This window comes from Trichomycterus rosablanca, chromosome 27 (genome assembly GCF_030014385.1).
Source record: "Trichomycterus rosablanca isolate fTriRos1 chromosome 27, fTriRos1.hap1, whole genome shotgun sequence".
NCBI classification, from domain to species: domain Eukaryota; kingdom Metazoa; phylum Chordata; class Actinopteri; order Siluriformes; family Trichomycteridae; genus Trichomycterus; species Trichomycterus rosablanca.
Genome location: NC_086014.1, coordinates 10493763 through 10520748, shown reverse-complemented (window position 1 = coordinate 10520748; position 26986 = coordinate 10493763). Strand labels below are relative to the sequence as shown.

Below are 26986 nucleotides of genomic sequence, written 5' to 3'. Positions count from 1 at the left end.
TCAAGACTGAGGAGGGTGATGGGACCGAACGGTTCTCCTGCAGGCGCTGAATTATCATTAACACACCCAGAATAAAGTGCTCCTCAATTAGTGGACTGACATTGGGGGAAGATAAAAAAAATAAAAAAAAATAAAAACCTTCGTCTCTCTCTCTCTCACTGTGTAATTACAATCATTTAGTTGTAATAACTGTACATTTATTTGTTTCGACTGTTTTAACACCACCATCCTGGTCATGGTGGGACCGGAGCCTCCCTTACTCATTTACACACTCACAATTTGCATCTATTAAGAACAGGCAGTAGTCAAAATAAACCCACATAAAGACAGAAGGAAGACGTGAAAGTCCTTACAGACAGTAACCGAAGGCTAAGATTAAACCCAGCTTAGCAGCACCCACTCTACCAAATGAGCCACCATGTCTCCCAGGGACCCAGCTTTTATCCTTAGACAAAATAATAAAATAATGATAATAATAATAATAACAATTAATATTATTATATTATAATAGTAATATTCTATATAATAGAATAAACATATTTTAGTATTATTATATTATATATTAGTAATATTTTTAATTATAATTAAATAACATAATATTTTCTTTTATTATATGTATATATCTATATATTATATTCTATATATTTTTTTAAATATTTATATATTTTATAATATATTTTATAGGGGTGAAGCAACAATTCAATGAGTTGAACATCTGAGTAAAATATGAGCAATAACATTATGTCAGAATCTGGGTTTAGTCCTTAGTCCAACCGAGATGCTACGGCATGATCTGAAAGTACGTTTTTATTTAGGCATCTGACAGATGCTTCTATTCAAAGTGGCTCACTCAAGGGCAGAACAGCTTAGCTATGGCGGGGCACAAACCCTCAACCTTTCGATCAAGGGTCCATCAGCTTAAGTGTTGAGCCACTGAAAAGGGCTGTCTTGAATTTCTTTTTTTTTTGGTGCATGTTATGCCGACAGGTTGTATCGCATAATTTGTGTGATGTCACTTCATTAGGAAAATGCCTTAATTAATTTATAAACTTAATTAATAAATTAAGTGTTTTAACTAACATTTAGCACAATTACCATAAGTTTATATGTTCAGGTACAGGCCCAAGGTTGTAGAAAATGCAGGACGGGTTCACCTTCGAGCTGATACTGAAGCTTGCAGCTGGACAGTGGTTCTCTGGCCAAATACATATAAGTCCCAATGAGTTGAGCATTGAAGGGTAGTCGAGAATCCGAGAATGATCTGCCTAAGTACCACCAAAGCTTCCATCTCTTTAACTCCTACCAGTTTAACAGAACAGCCAACCCTTCATGTGGAATTAATGACACGAAGGCAATTCATAAACGCACTGCTCACTGGAGACCAGACGGGCACGTGAGCAAAATACAAACCACGGTGCTTTCATTACGTAACACCCATGTGACCCATACCCATGTATCCTTTCCTAAACACTCCGCTTCCTTCCATATTGTGCTTTCTCCCAAAAGGCTCAAAAACTCCCTTTGTAATAAGATCATCGTGAGAACGTTTCAAAATAGACGACTGCGACACGCCAAGCTTAATTTGCATTTAGAGAACAGCAGCCAGCCTGATGAAACAGAAAAGCAACTGGAGTAAATAAAACAAATGAATCCGCCTTTTTCCTTCACATAAAAAAAACAATAAGAATTCAGAAATAGTGATTATCAAGCCTGTGGCTATTCTAGTCACTGGGAGCTGATAGGGGGTAAAAGACAACACCAGCTGAAAGTGGATTTTGAAAAATTCCTCGGCGCAGAGGGGGGGCGCGCTTCTAATGAGGCGGATCTTTAAGTACTGAATAATATATAATAAAAGTTGATAGTTCATTTAGTCTTTCGCTGCACTTCGGAGAGAAACGTTTACAAGTCATTACTTCTGACTTTCGCGATTTGAACAGTAAGTATTGAGGGATGCGTTTAATATTGGCTCGGAGGGAAGACGTAAAAAGAATACGCAGAGCAAGGGCGAAAGGACAAAACGCAGGACTGAATGCATTTTGAAGAAAACCATGGGCAACACACACGAGAACAGATTTGAATTCGTCATTGCTATAACTTTACACATTAAATATTTTGGAAACAATGCCACATACCCAGAAAAAAACTAGCTAGTCATATAACTATCCTATTTTCCTTTCTTATTTAACAATATCAACAGTCACGCAGAATTTCAGAGGTTTCAATCTAACCCAATGTCAATTCAGTGGTCTGGGCCAGTGTAAGCCATGATACTGATACTATTATTATTATTATTATTATTATTATTATTATATTAGGATTTTAACGCCATGTTTTACACTTTGGTTACATTCATGACAGCACATGTAGTTACTCATTACACAAGATTAATCAGTTCAAGTCTTTTTAAATGTCAAACACAGTCATGGACACTTTAGTATCTCCAATTGACCTCACTTGCACGTCTTTGGACTGTCGGAGGAAACCAGAGCTCCTGGAGTAAACCCACACAGACACGGGGTCGGGGAGAACATGCAAACTCCACACGGAAAGGACAGTTCCCCAGACCGCTTCACCTAGAAATCGAACTCGGGACCTTCTTGCTGTGAGGCGACAGTGCTACCCACCGAGCCACGATGTACTGATTTGAATCAGTGCAGGTGTCTTAATATCAACAAAACAGCAAACAGCACGTAAACGGGTACCAAATACATGCCTGTTAATATGGTAACTGATCCAACACGGTTGTTCAAAAACAGGCAGCTATTTTGCTCGCGCCTGGCTCAGGGCACAGCGTTCAAACTTCAGTATTTCGGCGCCTTGAGTAAAGAAGCAGAGATGTAATTTGGCGTCTTTGCTCCATCGCGCATGGTTAATGCCGCGCCAGCGTAAGAGCCTGCCAGGGGTCATGGGTTGCCATGGAAACATCAATTGTTACAGCCGAAAAAAGGCAAGATGATGAATAAAGAGATAAGAAAACACAGCTACTTGTTATCCATGCCAATCTGCTAAGTAATACGATGATTTTGCCCGAGGGTGAACGGATACCACGAGGGATTTTAACAGCTTTTTTCTTTTAACAAACACTTCCGACTTTAATAGAGAGATCGAACTAGCAAGATTACGGATTTTGATAGTGTAGGGTCAGTAATTATAAGAGGTCAGAAGCATTAAAACTCTATTAGAGATCCAGAAGATCTGTACAGAGATGGGGGAACCTGCAGCACCCTATAAATCGAGCCTTTATGGCCTAAATCAGTGCATTTGATGCCGTGCCTGGTGTGCACCATCTCATACTTATACTTTGCTGAATATAATGTGATACAAATATGGTGATAACAGAGTACATTTAAATTTAAAAAGAGTACTTACATACGACAACATTGCTTTGAGTTCTTCATCACTTCGAACTGTAATTCTGTCACCAACTTCATCCTCATCTAAAACATACAGTGCATTGTTGTGAGCTTGTGCTTATAATTTCAACATTCATTTAAGATGCAGCAAGAACATGCTAGCTACACACAATCACTAACCAGAGATGATTGATTGATCGATTGACTTGAATTGATACTGATCACTGAAGCTGTCCACCAACACCATGCTATACTACTTCAAAAGGGAGACTATAAAGTACTGTTGATTTTAAAGGGACTATAGTCCCTTATTGTGTGTGTATATATATATATATATATATATATATATATATATATATATATATATATATATATATATATATATGTATTTTGAGTTGTTTGACATTTCTTTAAACTGTGGTGATACATATATCAATTATACTAAAGATAAAAAACAGTACATAGGAACAGAATGAATAACCTTTAGTGCCATACTATACATGTGTAGAGTACAACTGAATTCTTTTCTTTGCGTATCCCAGCTTATTTGAAAGCTTGGGTCAAAGCTCAGGTCCTGCCATTATACAGCACCCCTAGACCTGAAAAGCACCCTTAAGTACCCTTCTTAACAGCCCAACAGTGGCAGCTTGGAGGAGCTAGGATTCAAACCCTCAACCTTTCGATCGATAACCCAATGCCCTAACCCATGCCATACAGTGCATATTACCTTGGTGACGGGAGTATGGCTAAATATTGATTTCTAAATGTATATTTTACGAAGAAATGGCCCACTGACCAATTTAGACCCAGATAACCAATCAGAAGCTCTGTTATTCTGGAACATTATGAGAAGAACCACTTAAGTGGACAACAGTTATGTCTGGAAGACTTGAAAATAAAAATTAACAGGACAGATATCAACGATATTGGTGAATACATGTACAGGAATAATGAATGTGCCATCAAGAAGCCTGAACAGAAGACAGGAAGATCTGGAGAAACCTGATGGGTGGTTGTCACCAGGAGTCTTTCATTCATTGGTCATTCATTGTCTGTTTTACCAGTGCTTTATCCGATGTGGACTGTTGGAGGAAACCGGAGCACCCGGAGGAAACCCACACAGACTTCACACAAAAAGAACCTGGACCGCTCCATCTGGGAATCGAACCCAGGGACCCTTCTTGCTGTGAGGTGACAGTGCTACCCACCGAGCCACCATGCCACCTAACTAAATAGGAAACTAGTAACAGCTAATCAAGGGTCAATAGCCTGTAAGCACAAGCACCTTATTGAATAGCGGTTTTGGGGGCACAGTATATAGTAATGGGTTCAGTCTTACTTACTGTCAACACATAACAATGTAGAAATAATGTGTAAAAAAAAACCTAAAGTTAAAAGTCAGTTTAGATTTTGGGTTGAGTTAAAAACCCCAACTATCCAGCTTTGCCTGGTGCACTTCAGTGGGTTGTTTGGCAGCTTGACAGCAAGAATAACAACTTCTGTACACAAACAAATAATATTTACAACAACAAGTGAGCAATTCTTACATTCAAACGCTGTAATTGTAGCTTCAGGCATCACATCTCTGATTGCCATCTGCAAAACAAAAATATAAACACAATGTGTTTGATGCACGTCTTTAATGGTAAAAATCAAACACAAAACAAACTTGTACTATGTTTTTACCAGTAAGTCGTTAAAGCTCAACAAGGACGGACAGTCCACAGATGAGTCCATATCGCCGGCCGGTGTTTTTATCCGAATCTCAATGCCCTCGGTGTCCATGCTGCACAAATTATTCATAACCAGCAAAAGCATAACAGATAAATCTAATCATAATCATAATCCGACCACTGCTACTGTTTTACTCTGATGCTTTACCTCAGCTGGGCTGAATCGCAAATTCAATCAATAAAACATTAAAGTGCACTATAAAGCGTACAAAAACTGATCATTCGAACATAGTACATAGTGCGTCAAAGTAGGGAACACGCTCCCATTTGAGACTTAACCCAGATAGCTAATATGGCTAACAAGCAAAGCAGTTAGCATGCTAGCTAACTAAACCACCGCAACCATAAACCGGGCGAATTAATTTAAGTGAAATTGCAAAACGGTCATTATGACACTTTCAAAATAAAATTATGCTTTATTAAAAGTAAGTTACTCGCAAACTAACTGTCAACAAACCGAGCGGAAGTTTGTCGGACTGTACTACTTGAAGTCAGAAAGGGAAATTCGCCATTATTGGACCTGGTACATTCCCCAGTCCCATACTACCCTACTACATAGCAATTCTACATAGTACAGTAGTTTGCTGAACAGTATAATAAACACTACAGAAATAATTAATACCACATTTTATTCACTTATTTCAATTATTTACTTTTTATTAACACATTTTATTCCAAAATGTGCCAGAAATGATACTCTAAGGCTGTCAAATATGTCTTATTTGAAAATGTATTGTTTTCAAAGAGCTTAATGTGCCACAAATATGACATTTTAAGTCACAAAAAATAAAATTTCTTAATTGTTTGTGTGTCTATATTATATTTATAGCTGAATTTTTACTAATTCATTCATCAATTTGCATCAATTTAATTTAATTTACATTCTTTTATATGACAAATAAAAGGACATTATATTATGTGTTACTTAAAAGTGAGTTGTGATTGTGACTGAATATAATGTATGCAGTTGAGGGTTAGAAGCCTTCCTCAGGGGCCCAACAATGACAACTTGACTGTAATGATAATTGAACCAATGACCTTCTGATTACCTTTACCACCGAGACGCACATTTAAATGTACGGCCAGTAATTTCTTGTCAAGGTTGGTGAGACAACTCAAACTTTCACCTTATACTGACAGGAAATTTGTTTGGATGGCCAGATGTAATCCAAGAACCACCAACCACCAGTCTGCCATAAATTAGAAACTGCTGGAACAAGGACGATACTGTCCACAAAGAAAGAAAGAGAGAGATTTAGATTTACAGCTGCTGATGATTTTTCTTTGTCCATAATAACAGCAACAAACTTCAGTCAAGTGTTAAGGGGCAGATTTTGAAGCAGGACTTATGTCCATGGGCTTCTGTGTTCCAGAAGCATTTAATTCATGGCGGACCATTTTGTATTATTATTTTACAGTGAGACAAATGTCTTATATCATAAGGTGAAGAAAAGTACCAACCCTGGCACTGTTCCATGTACACTGTTATCACAATATACATTGGGCCTAAGCATAATGTTAGGATCCGTCAGTGTTCCCATCAGTTAATGATTCCAAATTCCTATTCCACTGTGTTCAGTTCATTGCATGGCTTTGGTACTGGGTTTAGTTCAACTAGCCCTGTTTATATGGGTAAAGAGAAGTCACCAGCTGTAGCTGTTAAATAGAATCACAGGGGCTTGGGAGTCTATAGGGCAAAGATTTAATTACATCATAGATCTACACCAATAAATTAAAATAAAATTAATAATAAACAAATTTAACTTTTAAAAGTATATTTGTTATTGCAGGGAAATAAATTGAATAAACACGTTCCATTTAAAAAACATGACAGATGAAAACTTTTGTACTTAACTGTAGTTATGAAACACAACGTTCTACAATAATGTTTAACGATATAAAGTTCTTTCAGGTGAAATGGACAGAGACCGATTTAGCAGTGGCGGCGGCTCAGGTTGCATATCCGTGCCTAAAACAATAGCGCCCGCGGTCTCTCAGTGCTGTGGGGCATTTTAGCTTCAAGTTGCGGCCTCAATGGGCTTTCTCTGAAAAGCTGAATGGAAAGTGGAAGAATGCCACTCATAATGCTCTGTGCACTCACTTTGTGAAAGGACAAAAGCTGAAAGCTTAAATAATCGGCACAGTAAAGTGCAACTGCACCGTGTTCCCGTCTCAAGGTGAAAGTTAAATAGTGCGCTTTCAAACCGGAATGTTTGCAAACTCATTAGATTCATGTTCGCCCAGCGTGCTGACCACATGGTTTTCCAATTGTAAGAGGGAAAAAATAGTCTTTGCAAGAGTCCTACAATAATAGGCATTGGGACGCTCTGGACAGTTTGTGCAGGTGAATACACATATAGATGCACAAAGGTTGAAGCCACTCAATTACAGACAAATATACACGACTATCAGATTTTACAACAGTGCTTAACCTTCTGTCATGGCAGCCTATTATTGAGAATCACAGTACAATAATCACAATAACCGGGCTGCGTTATTTGTTACAGAGTGGACGACGCGCAGAAAGAGACGCTAATGGAAGACTGGGGTTAATGCTGATGAGGAAACAAATGCGGATGGACAAACTGTTTGTCAAACTGACCCTCTGAGGCCATGCGCTACAGCCTGGCACTGGTGTGAATTTAAATGTCCACTCAGCACTTCCAATTATCAGAAATCAAACCGGCGGATAGCTCCAAGGAGGGTCAGTGGGCCTGAACACAATGGTTGGTAATTAAAACCCATTTTATCAGTCTGAACTACCTTTGTTTTCTCGTTAACCATATTGACAAGCTGCTTAGCTAAGAAGGAGGTACATTAAACACGAGGTGGAGGGATTTACCTCTTTGCAGAACACAAACATATGTATTCAGATCCTACACCTACGCCTGAGCCAAAACGTTAGGACCATCGCCTAATATGCCCTCACAATAGGTTTGACCCATTGAGACATGGACTCTGGACTCTACAAGACGTGAATTCTGTAGTATCTGGTACCAGGATATTACCAGCAGGTCCTTTAACTTCTGTATGCTGCAAAGTGGATCATCCCCATGTTTACATGATGATCTTGAAGAAAAGAGGATTCATCAGGCCTAGTTGACCTTCTTCCATGGCTCCAGTGTCAATTTCCGATGCTTTCAATGGTGGACAAGAGTTAGCACAGACACTTTGACTGGCCTGCAACTACGCAGCACATACACAGAAGGATTTGATGCACTTTGTGTTGACATGTTCACCTCATCACCAGTATTAAATACATCTACAATCTGAGCCACAGTACCTCTTCTAATGCTTTGTAGCACATTAAAGAGTCTTGGCCACCCATCAACCTGCCGCGGTTCATGGTTTGTATCCTAATAATTAAGTATTGGATACTTTCCCTCCTGGAACAGTTGCCGTATATCTCTGTGTGATTTATATTATATGAGAAGACTGGATGATGCCTGACATTGGCTTATGCACATATGCTATAAATAAAGGAACCCACACCTTGTTTGACGTATGCCATCAGATTTATGGCACAGTGCTACAGTCAGTCCTACAGAAGTTATTTACTGCAAAATAGATACACTCACAGCTATTTAAGGTGAATCTGTGGCTGCATTTTGGGGATAAATCTCAATACTAAGGTATTTGAGACTTAAGGAGACCAGAAGGAAAAATGGACAGGGGCTGTTCATGCAGATACTCACATTTTTTAATGAGGAATTGCATTGACTTATTTATCATTGCTGTAGTCAATGCTTTGCCATAAATAGATTCATCTGTGATTAGTGGCAATAGTAGTTTAACGGCTCATTCAACTGTGAGTCCCAGAACTCTTTAACTGTGTTATGAATTTATTATTATATATTTCGTTTGAGCCAGCTGTTAATTAAGAAAATCGTCTAATCCTCTAACACTAACTGGAGAATAAATATTCAGGGTATAATCCTGTATAGTCCAAATCAAATAACCCATATTAGCATTATAGACAATGTGTGCAATAGTGTTTCCAAGGAAAACAAAGTGCATGTGTCAGATACTGTATGTAATAATGAGTCGTGTCCTTTTGCATTGCAATTTCGGCTCACCTGTGCCTCATGAGCAGTAACTCGCTCCAGGTGGAGGTTCTTCTATATGTCTCGGTTTCTTCCTCTTCCTGAAGCCGTGATACTGGGCTGCTCAGTCTCGACGATGCCAGCATTGTTTAGTCTTGTGGGAACCCACCCCAGAGTCGCAATGTTTTGGGCATCAAGATGGTACCACCCTGGGAGAGCAGATCACCCCGTATAAATTCATGTTATGCGCGGGCTGAAGGTTTCTGAAGGTTCCCTGAGTTGGTGCAGATAGCAACCAGTGCTCAGTTCTGCGCTACCCCGGTTCTATCCACTTTCTCCATTATTGTGTCTTTCATTTGTTACTCTGTTTCTATTATTTTGGCCACCTTATTTATTTGTGATTGCCCCTCGTTTTTGTTTAGCCACAGTATTGTTCTACCTTGGTTAACACATTTGCACTTGGGTTCTGTTTCCATTCCTGCTAAATTGAGAGTAAATCTGGGCCTTTAGCGTGCAGATTTATACTCTCTGAGCATCCACAGGCTCGGCCGTGACTGCTGTAACATGCACATGATTAATGGCATTATTATAAGTATATTAAGGAGTCAAAGGAGTCAAGGCCTTTAAATGAGGTAATTTCTGTTGTAATATCATCGTCAGTGACCCAGCGCTCAGTCAGAGTGGATAGAGGTGTGACGCTCATAACGTAGAGTGAAGTGGCACCCGAGCTTATTCGTTCCCTTAAACACTACTGCTGCTGCTACTCCAGGCTATTGGGCACTTGATTTTTGACCTTGATATGATACCGAAGAGTCACAATTAATAAAACGTGTCAGGGTTCGAATACACATGACACATGCGCTGATACAAACGTACAATGTAAAGTAATCTTGATAATAGAATATTAATAAGAAAATGAATTTAAAAATGGCATTGACTGATATGATAAGAAAAATGGCTGGTTTTAAATTGTTATATTATTATGAGAATAGGAAACCTATTAAAATTGTAATGTGTTTTAATTTCACATTAATAAAGGAAGCATACTTATTTTAGAAAATACACGAGCCAAAACATTAGGACCACTCATCTAATCTGTCAAAACGATCCACAAGATATCTCTGGGAGTCCCATAGTACAGTGGTTCTCAATCAGGGGGCCACGATGGGGCCTGTGATGTCATAAAAGTTTGGGTCTTTGAGAAGTCGACCTGAGTGAAGAAGCTCCTACCACCAGTTTACCAGAAATAAACCCACCACATCAACCAAAATCAGAAAATGCCAATTAATTGGATTAACCATGAGCAGCAAGACAAATCCTTTTGTCATCCTCACTGAACGTTTAAGAATAATATCTTAACCCAAGTCAAGGGGGTCCTAGAATTTTCTTTTAACCATGGGGGGTCTAAGAGAAAGAATGGTGAGAACCGCTGCAAAAGTATCTAATATTGTTGACCCAATATCCAGTTGATCCTGATGCTAATCCTGATGCCTGCATGCCCATTGTTGGTGTCTATATAAAAAATATACTGTACAATTATAGAAATGCATTAATATTCAAATGAATGCACAGTATTTTGACATGTTTAATAATTTAAAAATAAATTTATTATATACAGATTTAATAAAAAAAATATTTTAAACATGTTTGAACATTGAAATAATAATTAAAAATTAAAGAATTTATTTATCTAAATAAATAACATTTAATATTATAAATGACTGCATACCTATTATAATTTATTATTTATTATAATTTATTATTTATCTATTAATTTATAGGTCTGTTCCCAAAAAGCAAAATATAAATAAATAAGAAAAAAAAAACACCTCCCCTTATTACCCCCCTGATGCAAAACGCATCCATTAATTCCAGTCTGAACAAGATTACACCACAACAGGGGATCAATGAACAAAATTACATACAGACATAAAAGTGCAGATTAAGGTATCGGAGAGGAAAGTGGCATCCTGATTTAGTGCAGTATTGATCCAGGAACGGCTCCTGTCTGCTGGATCTAAAGAGACACGTGACGGACAGACTCCAGAGAGACGTTTACCCCGTCTGTAAGAATCAAACCGCATTGTCAGACCTAACAAAGGCGGCTGACATATGAACCCTGGATCGTACCTGTTTTGTATAGTGCCGCATTCTCATTAAAAACCACAGTCGTGCAGCTGAGGCCCCCTCCAAAGCCACAATACAGCGCCGGAGCCCAAGGGTAAACGCCCGTGACCCGCCGCTAGCCTTCCAGCCGTAATAAAACATGGTGGTTTCCGCAACAGGTTTGAATGGGCATCGGGTTTGTACACGTGGCTCTGAGAGCTGTTTGGGTTTCATCTGTCTGTGGCTTTTACTTCCGAGACAGAACGTCCCCTCGGCCTTTGTCCGCCCTCGTTCTTTTCATGCATTGTTCTGATTCACCATTAAAGCATGGAGATAATATTACATACAAGTGGTTCCTAAATAATGTACGCTTGAATCTGCTTGTACTGTTTAACTGTTCATAAATACACTGGTACAACAATAATTTTATTAACGACTCACTAAATCAAAGGGGTGGTAAGGTCAACCTTGGCATACAATAATATTTGTCTATTTGTGAGCACATGTGAGCCATTAATACTGGGCAAACAAGTTACAGGCCCTGAGTTAGCCTCTTACATACAGCCATGCTGGCTAGTCTGCCAATAACAAATCAGCCTGACATTTCCTGGGTAACCTCAATTCTACATGACCTCACTGATCTAATGGCGGAGGTACAGAGCAATCTTATGATTCCAGATTTTGAAGGAAAAAACTAAAGACGAGGTTAACAAGGCCAAACTGTTAAATGACACAGATTCCAAGTTGTTGCAAAGCTAGTTCTGTATAACTGCGCTTGGTAGATCAGGCATGCAGTGTAGGCTGTGTACTGTAACTGTTTCATCTAGTGCTGCCCTCTAGTGGTGGGACACATTCGAGCAGCATCAGAATCTGGTTTCACTACGTTATTAAAAATGGCATTACGATTTAAATCAAGAAAAACAGCTTCTACAATATTAGTTGATAGTGCATCCAAAATGTTTTCATTTATGTGTTTGTAAAAGAGCAAACGTACAACAAACGTACAACAATATTAACCAACAACTATTTTACTTGGGCCCCATTAGTTTACATTTATGGGCCAAAAGGTGATTGCTCACCTAAGATACTATACTATACTTTACTATACTATACTATGCTATGCTATGCTATGCTACACTACACACTATATTTTTCTATACTTTGCTATACTATAAGACAAGATAAGATGAGAAGCCACTATACTATTCTATACTTTATTACACTACACTGTACTTTACAATACTTTGCTTTACTCTACTTTGATATCTTACACTATACTTTACTATACTATGCTATACTGTAAGTAAGACAAGATGAGATGAGATTACTCACATAAGATACGATACTATACTATACTATACTGTACTTTACCATACTATACTTTCCTATCTTACACTATACTTTACCTTACCAATCTATATTTTTACTATACTATACTTTGCTGTACTATAAGATAAGACAAGATAAGATGGGATAATATTGCTCACATAAGGTACTATACTATAATATACTGTACTTTACTATGCTACACTACTCTATTTTTTACCATACCTTACTTCCCTATACTATACTTTCCTACACTACACTATACTTTACCTTACCAATCTATATTTTTACTATGCTATACTTTACTATACACTACAGTATACTATACTATGCTATGCTATATATACTATGTAGGACAAGATGAGATAAGATACCATACTATACTACACTATACTATACTTTGCTATACTATAAGACAAGATAAGATTCCACACATAAGATACTACACTGAACTACACTATACTCTAATTTACTATACTTTGCTATACTATAAGATAAGACAAGATGAGATAAGATAAGATACCTCACATAAGATACTATACTAAACTACACTATACTCTAATTTACTATACTTTGCTATACTATAAGACAAGATGGGATAAGATAAGATAAGATACCTCACATAAGATACTATACTCTAATTTACTATACTTTGCTGTACTATAAGAAAAGACAAGATAAGATGGAACATTTTCATGGTGATATACGTATATATACAGTTGACTTGAATAGTGCAAAACAGAACAACTTAACCAAATTTTTTCTGCTGTGATACCTGGTTATGTTATTTACAGGATGTAAAGTGATCAATGCATTAGCAGCAGCTTAGAGAAGGTAAGGCTTACTTGTCAGAATGTAATCAGATCGAATCGTCCCATATAAACTTAAGACAAACTACCTTAAATCCACTGGCTAATTTGTCTTTTAAGGTTTTGAATAATAACGAAGCTATGTCAGTATCGGATCTATATACAATAAAGTCATCAATTAAAGTCATCAATGAAAGAAAATTAAGTCAAAATTAAACTGGAAATAAAAAATGGGATGGGATCAGGGCAAGATATAAATGTAAATCGTGTGCCTTTTAAACTGTTTTTTTAAATATCACTATTTTAAAATCCAAAATCATGCACAGGTTTGAGTGCAAGCTTCTTCCAACTCAGATTCATCGTGTGTGCACAGCGATACGTAGATGTTATCTATATCTTGGTCTCTCGCTCTTAATTGCTTTGCCTTTTACTCCCTAGAGAATTTCTGTCACGTCCCCAAATTGTCCAGTGTCCATAGGTCAGAGGTCAGACCCTAAAAACGAGATTAGTTCATTGACACAAGAAGACCTGGTACTTTATTTGATGTTCCATCACCCCGTTCTGCCACTTATCTGCTGTTTGTTTCCCCATCTCACACGTCCCACGGGAGGTCTCGAGACGAGGCGGTTCACCTCGGGTTCACCATCGTTTAACCCCAGCAGGGTAAGATGGTCTGAGGTGGGCGATCTGGCTACAGTTATTACTGGTGGTATTATTCCAGTAAGGAAGGGGAATAATTGGATGAAGTGCATTTCAGATTCAGGCAGGATGGCACTGGTTCAGGACACATCTGTAGTGATTATGCTCCTGGAGAGCTGCTTGAAAAGCATTTAACTCATGCTGTAGATGAACATCTGTTCAGCCAACGAGCAGCCTCACAGCAGTGGGATGTTCCCCCCCCTTCAAAGAACAAATTTTACAAATTCAGAGGACATATGTTCTGCGAGAGAAAATAAAGACCTGTCAGTTTAAGTTGGAAGAGGAAGTTGTCTGGGTTGTAATGAGGTTCAATTGGTTGTGTCACACCCACTTAGGTTATTAATACACATCATGAATGAATACATCATTATATACTAATACCATTTTCATTTTTTATCCTTTATAAAAGCTTCTTGCCTCCTTTGAGCTTTGCTGGCAGTGGTGGTTTGGCTGTGGTTTAGTAGATAAGGTTCTGGACTGCCAAATCAAGGAATTGTACATTTAAGTCCAGGCAATAGGGCATTTGGGCAAAGTCTTTATCCACACACACACACACACGCGAACGAACACGCACACGCACACAAAATGCAGGGACTACACTGGGTATACTGTCTAAGCAATTGAGGGTTAAGAGACTTGCTTAAGGACCCAACAGTGGCAACCTGGCAGTGGTGGGGCTTGAACCAGCGACCTTTTGAATACTAGTCCAGTTCCTTGACCACTAGGCTACAACTGCCCTACATGAATTACCTTAATTGCAATTACAAGCCTGTATAAATACAGCAGATCAGAAGGTCGCTTCTAGCCCTTAACCCTCAAATTTCATTCATTCATTCATTGTTTGTGTTAGGGTCAGGGTCAAGGTGGGAGCAATTCACTGGGAGAAAGGCATGAAACACCACAGACAGGTTGCCAGTCAGCCCAACACAGTGCAAACATATATATATATATATACAGTATATACACACACACACACTGTAGGGCAATTTTGCATCTCCAGTTAACCTTGTATTTCATTAGTTTAAAGCCACCACTTTATTGTGGAAGTTTTAACACCTGTTCACGCTGACAACATGCCAAAACAGAAACACCGTCCAGCTCTGAGTGGTCAGCTCACCACCCTTTCACTTTGAAGAACAGGAAAGATGAATTTCATGTTTTTGGTACTAAAGTAACACAAGTCGACTCTAAATGTGATGAGTAGAATCACAATTATATTAATTAAAACACTATCCTGACTGCCCACTGTCATGCCCTCCCTTAATGGGGTCTGATATCCCCTTTTTGGGGTTATGGATGTGGCCACCCTACCATATATAGCTGGAGCATGGACAGAATGAATGGTAAAGAGTTGAATGTGACAGGCCATTATCAGACTGTCACACAGCGGCCTAATGAGAATAACACAGGAGGCATGACACGTCAGCTTTATCTCTCTCTCATACACACACCGTTCTTCTCTCCTCCTCAATCTCTTCCTTTCTCCTTCCGAGAGTGAGTGATGAATGCCTATGCAAGCCGATCGATCAGCAGATCGATCAGGGGTCAGCTCGCTCCGGTCCGATCAATACCACTCTTGTTCCTGCAGCGGAAGAACGGCACAGCGACTTTAGCACTTAATTATGTTGTTAATTGCTGTGTTAAGCAGGTCCCTCAGGTTGGTAATTGAGGGTGGCTGGGCCTGAAGATTCCCAGCACAATGCATTCGTTTACGGAGTCGATAACTGAAGGCGAAACCTTCGCAACTGGCTACGCCCACAGCGCACGGCCTTACAGAAAATCTGCGGGAAATTACAGAAAGCAAGAGCTTCCCGGGACTTAAAAGTGGAAATACAAAGTCAGTTCCAAAAAAATGTGACAGAAGGTAAGATGAGTAAGTAAACATTTGTGGAATGATTAAAAACACCCAATTTGGAGGTACTCAGGAAGAGCAGCAGTCTAGCCCAACAACACAGAAGCTCAGAGCTCCTGAGTTCAAATCAGTGGTGCTGGCAACCTGGCAGGGTACCTGGCAGGGCCTCCAGCAGGCACAGCTGGATTGGCTGTGTCTAAAGAAAAAAGACTAATGGGATTTCATTATGGAGCAAGATTGCAACATGGAAAATGGCATTACTCAATAGACTTCACCACTGGTAGGTGAAAAGAAGTGGCAGATAACTGGCTCTCCTCAGCCAATGAGCGGTGGTGCGGGTGGCAATACGGAATTGGAGACACCTACTCCAATAGGTACCTATCTTCTATAGGTAAACATGTGAACAGAGGCACTATATGGCCAAAAGTATTTGGACACCTGACCATAAGTTGTTGGACATCACTTTTCTAAAACAAATGGTATTAAAATAGAGTGACTTCTGGTGATCTTATCATCTATAACAACAGCCACTCCTCTGAGAAGTCTTCTTACAAGACTTTGAAGCTTGTCTGTGGGAACTTGTGCCCATTCAGTCAAAAGAGCATTTGTATTCATAGTCAAGAAAGTCGATGTTCTGGTTTATTCCAAAGCTGTTCAGTGGGGCTGAGACTGCAGTTTCTTTAAACGGAGACCTTCCACATATAAAAGCCTTCCCTAAACTGTTGCTGTGAAGTTGGGAGCATATAATTTTCTTTATATAAGTGATTTATCACACATATTAGCAATTATTGTGGCTGAAACACGTGAATTCAAAAATTTGAAGGGGGGTTTGCAGCCCACAAATTCCCCAGAGATCTTTACATGTCAGTGGTGTTAAATGCCCTGAGGACAACACACACACGCTTCATCACTCATAGCTTTGGGCAAGCATAACAAAACAGCATTTAAACAGTCAGACAAACATGAACACAAATTCCAACAACTATTCCACTACTACACACACTATACACACACATGAAAGAGCAGCTTTCGGCTGTACCCGTTTCTTCACAGAAGAGAGCGCTTTCCGTGTTCCCCGTGCCCTTTAGTCAGAGTTTGCGGCTCTGCAGCACCCTCAACCCATATAACAATGAACTAATATGCATAAGGGCTGCTGAACAGCAGAAGAACCTTATTGAGGAGAGCCCTTTCAAAGCACGAGGACAAGAGGCAGGGGCTACAGCTGTGTTACTCACACTTTCATCATCACCATTAACCCAGGCTGTAACATTACTCCCAGCACTAGCAGATTCAGCACACGCCATTAACACAAACTGTAACATTAGGCTAAGCAGCCGTGATGGCTCGACCGAACCAGATGGAAAGGAAATAAGCTCACTGGGAGGATCACTTGATTTTGTTGGCCTAATCTGGTTAAATACCTACTAATTTTCATACACAATGTTAGTGTGATAACACGGGGTGTGTAGTAAAATCCTTTATCAAGACAGTCAGACAGTGGAGCACTTTCTATCCATCCTTTCATAAGTAATCATGGGTCTATAGGTCTATGATAAGTCGTGTCATAAACTATGAGTATATAATTAAGCATATCAAAAGACACCCCTAATGACCGCTGTATTAAAATATTACATTAGAAAAGGTTTCGAAATAATTAATTGCTAATAAAAATCACCCATTAAATGTGACGATTCTTCCACCAGCACGCTTCACAGTTTACATTACATTACCAGCCCCCTTTTTTATCCAAAGTGACTTACAGTTGTGACAGTATACAATGTAAGCAATTGAGGGTTAATGGTCTTGCTCAAGGACCCAACAGTAGCAACCTGGCAATTATGTGACTTGAACCTGCAACCTTCTGATTATTAATCCAGCACCTTAACCACCAAGATGGTTATCCTCGGTCCGCACTGTTCCCCGCTACACCCATACGAGCCGCCTTGGTACACTTGATCTCTGGTCAAGAGGGGTAACCAATAATAGCATGGGTACGTAGGTAAAGTACGGGTCACTTGGTAATGGAAACAAGCACTAAATGAGGCATCATAGAAGTACGAACCTACCAAACTCCACCATAAATTACTGGGCAATGGAAAAGGACTATAAGTTCAAATGAGCAGGTTGTGTTTATCCATCTATCCATCCACCTAGTTGTTATTCTGACCACATTACAGAAAGCCAAGAAGTCCGAAGCAAGTCACCACTCCACAAAAAGAAACCAAGCAAACAAATAGACCCGATGACACTGAGCAATAACCTCTGCTCTCGCCATCCTGTGAGCAAGCTTGCCATTGATTAAAACAGCAAGGTGTGCAATAAAACGCAGGCAAAGTGCTGTCTCCATATGGCCCCGAACCCCGAGGCTACAAGCAAACGATCAAGCCTCTCTTCCCCCTTCCCCATTCTCGCCTCTTCTTGTCTTGGATCCCCAGATGGTGGATACACAATTTAAAGGGCTGCTGCAATAGGTCCTTGGCAGCGGTTCAACCGTTTACTTCAGTAATTAACAGCGCCGATACTACAACACCTTTGGGTGGATTCTAACCATGTCGCCATTTGAATTAGGAAGAGCTAATAGCTGTAAGGTTCGGTCAGGAGGCCGGTACTTCAAGATGGGTGGTTGTTTTAGCTCCAGACGGAAAAATTGAGAAGGCAAAAAAACGATACACTTGTGGTACATGATGATGATCACCCCATAATTAGTTCACAAAAAGCTTCCCATCTAGCGGCGAATCGCAGCAATTAACACATGACAGAAAATCAAAGGCTACTTTGTAATGTTTGAAAAATTTACATTCGCTGGCCTGAGGCTGTACGTACTGATTACAAACATATTAAATCAATGCATTGCTAACTGCTAGCACAAATAAGCTGCCGGCTGAAGAGGACATAATTGCGGGAGAATGAAGGACCGACCGCGCTTCCTCAAAATGCGAAGGGAATTAGGTAAGCGCAGAATTACGGCTCTTGCTCTTGGCCTAAGTATAGACCCGGCACGTTATTATCTATTGTCAATTCTGGAACGGTTTTCCCCCCGATACGCTACACACCACACAGATCAAAGCCTGGCCTACTCTAATTACACCATAATTAAGGGTTCAGTGTGTTTTAAATGATCCGGATAGCAATCACGGGGCAATAATACGTAAAAGGATTTTAATATCGCACACAAACAAATAGAAATCTGGAGCTTTTGCTTGCACGAGTTTGCAAATTTGAAAAATAGGCTTTTACAGTCTGTTTAGCCTCTCAGTTTCCAAAATTGCTGGCTGATCTTACACGTACACGGTCTTAATAATCAAGCTGTAAACTAATCACATCACATGACTATTATTTATGAAGGGCATCTTAATTAAGGAGATTGTTCACATGCACAAAATAATCAGAAATGTATTAAAAATATAATCTGATAAGCTGCTGTTACATGCAATTCGATGAGAAAACTTGAAAACTATAACATCTTATAATAAGCACAGACTATTTTATCAAGCAGTAGAACTAATAAAACCTGATACTTTGGCTGAAACCTGAAATTTTGGCTGTACATGAGTCCTCTTTTTGTAGCATTCTCATAAATAGCTGTTTTGAATTATAATTTCCAGTAACGAGGTATAGAACAAATAGGTAACTAGACTCATGCTGATAAACCAGTGGATTAAATATAGGCCTACAAATGATGTTGAGGGCCGTTTAAGTGGCCTGTTTAAAGCGGTTTGGTTTAATCCCAACTAACCTGAATCTTTATACTGTATGTAAAATAATACACAATGTTGTCCTAATTAAGAAGGTTTCTGTTTTGACTGTGGGGTGAAGGGGATTAAATTCAATAGTAATGCAACAAGCACTGTGCCATTATGGAAAGGACACCACTGGTTTTTTTTTTTACTCGGCACACTTTTTACTTAGTGACATGTATGCTGTGTTAATAGTCAGGAATCTCTGTACCAGACATATGCTGGTGATGATGGACAACTAATAACCTACTACTAACCATTGTTTGCGAGCTGTGTTAGAAGAAATGATTAATAATATAACTCAGTCACACAAACACAAGACCAGCCATTTTGATTGCAGCTACACAAACCCCAGATTAGAAAAACCTCTATAAAATATTACTCTATATACTTTATTAGGCCTTTAACCAGATTTTAAAACGTAAACTATTTATTTAATTATATAACGTGTCGTTGTGAGACAAATGTACCAGAATTTACCGCATGGTTGAACTGAATTTTGCAGGACTGCAGCAGCGCCCTCTTAAGGACAATCAGGGAACTGAAAATTATCGACTGCTAAAATGCTGAAGCGAGATTTTAAAGTTGAAAATGAACCCACCAAAATCTTCAAAGACACGCAGTTTAATAAAATAAATACATAAAAATATAATCTGGTAAGTGAACTTTTGTAAAATACAATAAAAAAGCAAGAATCTGTCTCAAACTAACACAAGTATAAAGAAAAGATTTCCACTGACAAATTCATTGTATTTAAAAAATATAAACATGCCCTGTGTTTTGTAGGGCAGTTGTATCCTAGTGGTTAAGGTACTGGACTAGTGATCAAAAGTTTGCTGGTTCAAGTCCCACCAATGCCAAGTTGTCACTGTTGGGCCCTTGAGCAAGGCCCTTAACCCTTAATTGCTTAGATTGTATACTGTCACAGTACGTATGTAACGTGTAAGTCGTTTTGGATAAAAAGTGTCTGTTAAATGCCGAAAATGTAAATGTAAATAAACAAATTTAGAATTTGATGTCTGCAGCACACTAAAAACAGCTGGAACAGAGCAACGTTTACCACGTCTTACATCACCTTCCCTATTAATTACATTTTTTAATAATCTGGAAACTGTGGACACTAATCGTTTCAGTTTGCAACTGGAATCGGCTCTTTCTTGCTTGATACAAGACCTGACAGACTCCAGAGCCCATGCGACTTTGTTTATCATAGTAGCAGTAAAGTTCAAAGCCTTACATTTAGATTTCCATTTTCGGCATTTAGCAGACACTTTTTATCCAAAGCGACTTTCAGTACTGTGACAGTATACAGTCTAAGCAATCGAGGGTTAAGGGCCTTGCTCAAGGGCCCAAGAGTGACAACCTGGCAGTGGTGGGGCTTGGACCAGCAACCTTTTGATTACTAGTCCAGTACCCTAACCACTAAGCTACAACTGCCCTAAAACATTTGACATTGACTTACATTTGTGGCATTTAGCCGACGCGACTTACAATTTTGACTAAACACAAATTGCGCAATTGAGGGTTAAGGGCCTTGCTTAGTGGCCCAACAGTGGAAACTTGGCTTGAACTGGCAACCTTCTGATTACTAGTTCAGTACCTTAACCACTGAGCTATCACTGGCCCTTGGTCTATAAGGAATGAGATTTAAAATGTATGTTTACAAAATACAATCAAGTTGGTCAGCCAATACATTAAAATCTTTTCTTTGTACTTTTGTCAGTTTAATAGAGGTTCAAGAGAATTAATAAATCACAGATTCTTGTTCTTATAGATTCTACAAAATGCCATTGTTTCTTGTCTTTCGTTGATATCGGTTGGTGAATGTGACTATTTCTCTGTATTATCCATGCTTAGCTGCACACTTACAGTTATTGAGTCTGGCCAGGCGTACAGCGCCTTGGTAAATATTACAAGAACTGTTTAAATCTCAAGCGAAGTGAATTCCTGAACAGACTTAGTAGAGCAATTTAGTGGTAAGCTGATTTCCCCAGTAGAGAATGATACCGATTGAAGTGCTGATGAAATCCCTACAGGATCTGTGCTGCACTTTAAGAGCACATGGATGAAAATGAAGCGATCAGAGATGGCATTAAGGCTGATGCACTCTGCATGACTCCATCAGGACCCTGGTGAGCCGGTCTATCTCTGACTCCCCAGGTGACCCGGCGTGTTCCGAATACCGAGCGTGATAGGCGCTCGTAAAAAACACCCCCACGTGCACGTCTGCACCCGTCTCTGCAGGTGAGCCGGCGTTCCAATCTCTGTCAGCTGCGTTCGTGATGGTAGACAGTTGTATAAAACCTAGTCCAGGACTAATGAATGCACACATAAACACTCTCATTATCTCTTTAAGCTCTGAGATAGGAGAGGAGAAACGGTAGCTCGGAGAGCGGATATGTAATTAAATAATTAAATTAACACTAATTAACATTTGGGTGATGACTATTACGGCATGTAAGAGGAGAGTGGAAAAGAGCCACGAGTCAACTTCCTAATAATTCCTGTGTGTGCTGCGTCGCTGCCTCACTTGCCCTAAGTGCAGATAAAGCAACCATCTGCTGGTAATTAGATCTAAATAATATCAGACGCTCTAGCTAATCATGTTGACTGCACATTTAATTAAAACTGAGATGCGATTCCTGCCGTGTACTATCCATTTCATTTACCTTCTGGAAGCATCCCAATCGCTCACTGCACTAAAATAGAGTATACATCATTCAGGGTGTCCATAAACCCTGAAAAAAGGTACGATATCAGAAAAATATCCACGCTCTAAAATGCCAACATATCCTTGCGCCGATCTTTTATAGCTCATTTCCATTAAATGAAAATAGATTCTGGCTTGTAACAGCGGCCCGCTACTTCAGCGAGCCCGGCCGTAATGGCTTTTTATTTGCTTAATCTCCAAATTAAATGGTGTTTGAAGCTGAAGGCCTGCTCTTTTCTCCTATGCTATTATCGCCATCATCATGAACGCATTTTCCTGCCGAGACCAATTTGAATAAGACGAGCAAGCCGTCTCCGGGCTGTGATATGTGAGTGTGTAATGAAGAGAGACATAGAACGAATGAGAGAGGGAGAGAGAGCTGTAATAATGGGTGCTGGGTAATGGCCCTCCTGAAAAACCTGAAGTGCTTCTAGTTGGTTCCCAGCTGCCAGAGATCCACACAACCATGGGTCATTGACGAGGGGTTGTTACGCACCGCGTACCCCAACATACAAGAAAATCCAAACACGATTGAGAGGGTCTAATATATCTTTATAGCACGGGTACAGCACCCACAATTACATTAATCAAATCAGCACAGACCCCCCCCTACACCTAATTATATACCAAGATGGTCAGAGTACTACGGGGACGTTTTACAAGTAATTAGGCAAAAAAATGATGTCTTAATGGGACATATTTTCAAGTATGCAGCCAATGGTGCTAAAACAACCCCAACAACTTCAAGGAAAAGTTAAAACAAATACAGGCATTTATGTTAAAACTACATAAATTACATATATTAAATGTTTCACTTCACCAAATCCCTTATTGAAAGCCTTTAACAGATTGCAAAAACTTCCTTACACCTCAAAGCTTCCAATCGACCATCTCTTGAATCACAGAGCAGGATAAATGACTCGTTTTAGACTTTCAATTCACACGTTCTTATTTTTACAATTCTTCTCTACAAATGAAAATATTGTAGTCTGGGAAAAAGACAACACTGCCAATGTTTTATATAGACGTAATTAAATGAGATGATTAAAATACAAGTAAAAAGTAAAAATACATAATATGTAATAAGAGAAAAAAATGAGCATAAAATGTTGTAAACTGGTGGGATGCGACCACCTCTACTGTGCAGCAGTACTACTGAGCAGACGCTGATGCCAGTAGTAGCACTCTGCTCTACTGTGCCTACTGCTGCTGAGACTGCTGGTGCTCATCTAAACCTGCTGCCAGTTAAAACTTCCTTCCCGCCTGCTGTATGTGCTTTTGGTTTTGAAATCTGCACCATTTTAAGCCCTTTATGGGACTTAATTTTGGAACACCAGCTATGTAAAGTTGTAAAATTCAACTATAATTACTAGTTTTAAACATGCAAACTATGTAAACAATGTTTTTTTTTTTTTTAAATAGAAGGGGCTTGGAAGATTGCTGTTTAGGCATCTGAATAGATAAGAGGCCTTGTGCGATCCCTTGTTTGTTCTTCACATTTTAAGTTTCTGTTGGCATTGAATATCTGCTTAACTAAAAATGTAAGTATATATATAATTTTGTTGTACAATTTATACACACACACACACACACACATATATATATATATATACAGTGTATCACAAAAGTGAGTACACCCCTCACATTTCTGCAGATATTTAAGTATATCTTTTCATGGGACAACACTGACAAAATGACACTTTGACACAATGAAAAGTAGTCTGTGTGCAGCTTATATAACAGTGTAAATTTATTCTTCCCTCAAAATAACTCAATATACAGCCATTAATGTCTAAACCACCGGCAACAAAAGTGAGTACACCCCTTAGTGAAAGTTCCTGAAGTGTCAATATTTTGTGTGGCCACCATTATTTCCCAGAACTGCCTTAACTCTCCTGGGCATGGAGTTTACCAGAGCTTCACAGGTTGCCACTGGAATGCTTTTCCACTCCTCCATGACGACATCACGGAGCTGGCGGATATTCGAGACTTTGCGCTCCTTCACCTTCCGCTTGAGGATGCCCCAAAGATGTTCTATTGGGTTTAGGTCTGGAGACATGCTTGGCCAGTCCATCACCTTTACCCTCAGCCTCTTCAATAAAGCAGTGGTCGTCTTAGAGGTGTGTTTGGGGTCATTATCATGCTGGAACACTGCCCTGCGACCCAGTTTCCGGAGGGAGGGGATCATGCTCTGCTTCAGTATTTCACAGTACATATTGGAGTTCATGTGTCCCTCAATGAAATGTAACTCCCCAACACCTGCTGCACTCATGCAGCCCCAGACCATGGCATTCCCACCACCATGCTTGACTGTAGGCATGTCACACTTATCTTTGTACTCCTCAACTGATTGCCGCCACACATGCTTGAGACCATCTGAACCAAACAAATTAATCTTGGTCTCATCAGACCATAGGACATGGTTCCAGTAATCCATGTCCTTTGTTGACATGTCTTCAGCAAACTGTTTGCGGGCTTTCTTGTGTAGAGACTTCAGAAGAGGCTTCCTTCTGGGGTGACAGCCATGCAGACCAATTTGATGTAGTGTGCGGCGTATGGTCTGAGCACTGACAGGCTGACCCCCCACCTTTTCAATCTCTGCAGCAATGCTGACAGCACTCCTGCGCCTATCTTTCAAAGACAGCAGTTGGATGTGACGCTGAGCACGTGCACTCAGCTTCTTTGGACGACCAACGCGAGGTCTGTTCTGAGTGGACCCTGCTCTTTTAAAACGCTGAATGATCTTGGCCACTGTGCTGCAGCTCAGTTTCAGGGTGTTGGCAATCTTCTTGTAGCCTTGGCCATCTTCATGTAGCGCAACAATTCGTCTTTTAAGATCCTCAGAGAGTTCTTTGCCATGAGGTGCCATGTTGGAACTTTCAGTGACCAGTATGAGAGAGTGTGAGAGCTGTACTACTAAATTAAACACACCTGCTCCCTATGCACACCTGAGACCTAGTAACACTAACAAATCACATGACATTTTGGAGGGAAAATGACAAGCAGTGCTCAATTTGGACATTTAGGGGTGTAGTCTCTTAGGGGTGTACTCACTTTTGTTGCCGGTGGTTTAGACATTAATGGCTGTATATTGAGTTATTTTGAGGGAAGAATAAATTTACACTGTTATATAAGCTGCACACAGACTACTTTTCATTGTGTCAAAGTGTCATTTTGTCAGTGTTGTCCCATGAAAATATATACTTAAATATCTGCAGAAATGTGAGGGGTGTACTCACTTTTGTGATACACTGTATATATATACTGTACAACAAAAGTATATACACTATAGTATATATATTTAAATTTTTTGCATATAAATGCACATACACACACACACATATATATATATATATATATATACACAATATTACAAAAAGTTGTATATATACTATATACAGTGTATCACAAAAGTGAGTACACCCCTCACATTTCTGCAGATATTTAAGTATATCTTTTCATGGGACAACAATGACAAAATGACACTTTGACAATGAAAAGTAGTCTGTGTGCAGCTTATATAACAGTGTAAATTTATTCTTCCCTCAAAATAACTCAATATACAGCCATTAATGTCTAAACCACCGGCAACAAAAGTGAGTACACCCCTTAGTGAAAGTTCCTGAAGTGTCAATATTTTGTGTGGCCACCATTATTTCCCAGAACTGCCTTAACTCTCCTGGGCATGGAGTTTACCAGAGCTTCACAGGTTGCCACTGGAATGCTTTTCCACTCCTCCATGACGACATCACGGAGCTGGCGGATATTCGAGACTTTGCGCTCCTCCACCTTCCGCTTGAGGATGCCCCAAAGATGTTCTATTGGGTTTAGGTCTGGAGACATGCTTGGCCAGTCCATCACCTTTACCCTCAGCCTCTTCAATAAAGCAGTGGTCGTCTTAGAGGTGTGTTTGGGGTCATTATCATGCTGGAACACTGCCCTGCGACCCAGTTTCCGGAGGGAGGGGATCATGCTCTGCTTCAGTATTTCACAGTACATATTGGAGTTCATGTGTCCCTCAATGAAATGTAACTCCCCAACACCTGCTGCACTCATGCAGCCCCAGACCATGGCATTCCCACCACCATGCTTGACTGTAGGCATGACACACTTATCTTTGTACTCCTCACCTGATTGCCGCCACACATGCTTGAGACCATCTGAACCAAACAAATTAATCTTGGTCTCATCAGACCATAGGACATGGTTCCAGTAATCCATGTCCTTTGTTGACATGTCTTCAGCAAACTGTTTGTGGGCTTTCTTGTGTAGAGACTTCAGAAGAGGCTTCCTTCTGGGGTGACAGCCATGCAGACCAATTTGATGTAGTGTGCGGCGTATGGTCCGAGCACTGACAGGCTGACCCCCCACCTTTTCAATCTCTGCAGCAATGCTGACAGCACTCCTGCGCCTATCTTTCAAAGACAGCAGTTGGATGTGACGCTGAGCACGTGCACTCAGCTTCTTTGGACGACCAACGCGAGGTCTGTTCTGAGTGGACCCTGCTCTTTTAAAACGCTGGATGATCTTGGCCACTGTGCTGCAGCTCAGTTTCAGGGTGTTGGCAATCTTCTTGTAGCCTTGGCCATCTTCATGTAGTGCAACAATTCGTCTTTTA

General features: G+C 39.8%; 1 protein-coding gene across 1 annotated transcript in view; it reads right to left on the bottom strand.

The window, feature by feature from the left end:
• map2k5 (mitogen-activated protein kinase kinase 5) overlaps positions 1-5621 on the bottom strand; it is a 51206-nt gene extending 45585 nt beyond the window's left edge. Inside the window, exons 1-3 of the mRNA XM_062989780.1 lie at positions 5040-5621; positions 4901-4949; positions 3370-3437 (exon numbers count right to left, since the gene is read on the bottom strand). Coding sequence (XP_062845850.1) covers positions 3370-3437; positions 4901-4949; positions 5040-5171 — 249 coding nt within the window. The 5' untranslated portion in view covers positions 5172-5621. The remainder of the gene's footprint in view (positions 1-3369; positions 3438-4900; positions 4950-5039) is intronic.
• Positions 5622-26986: the final 21365 nt, after the last annotated feature.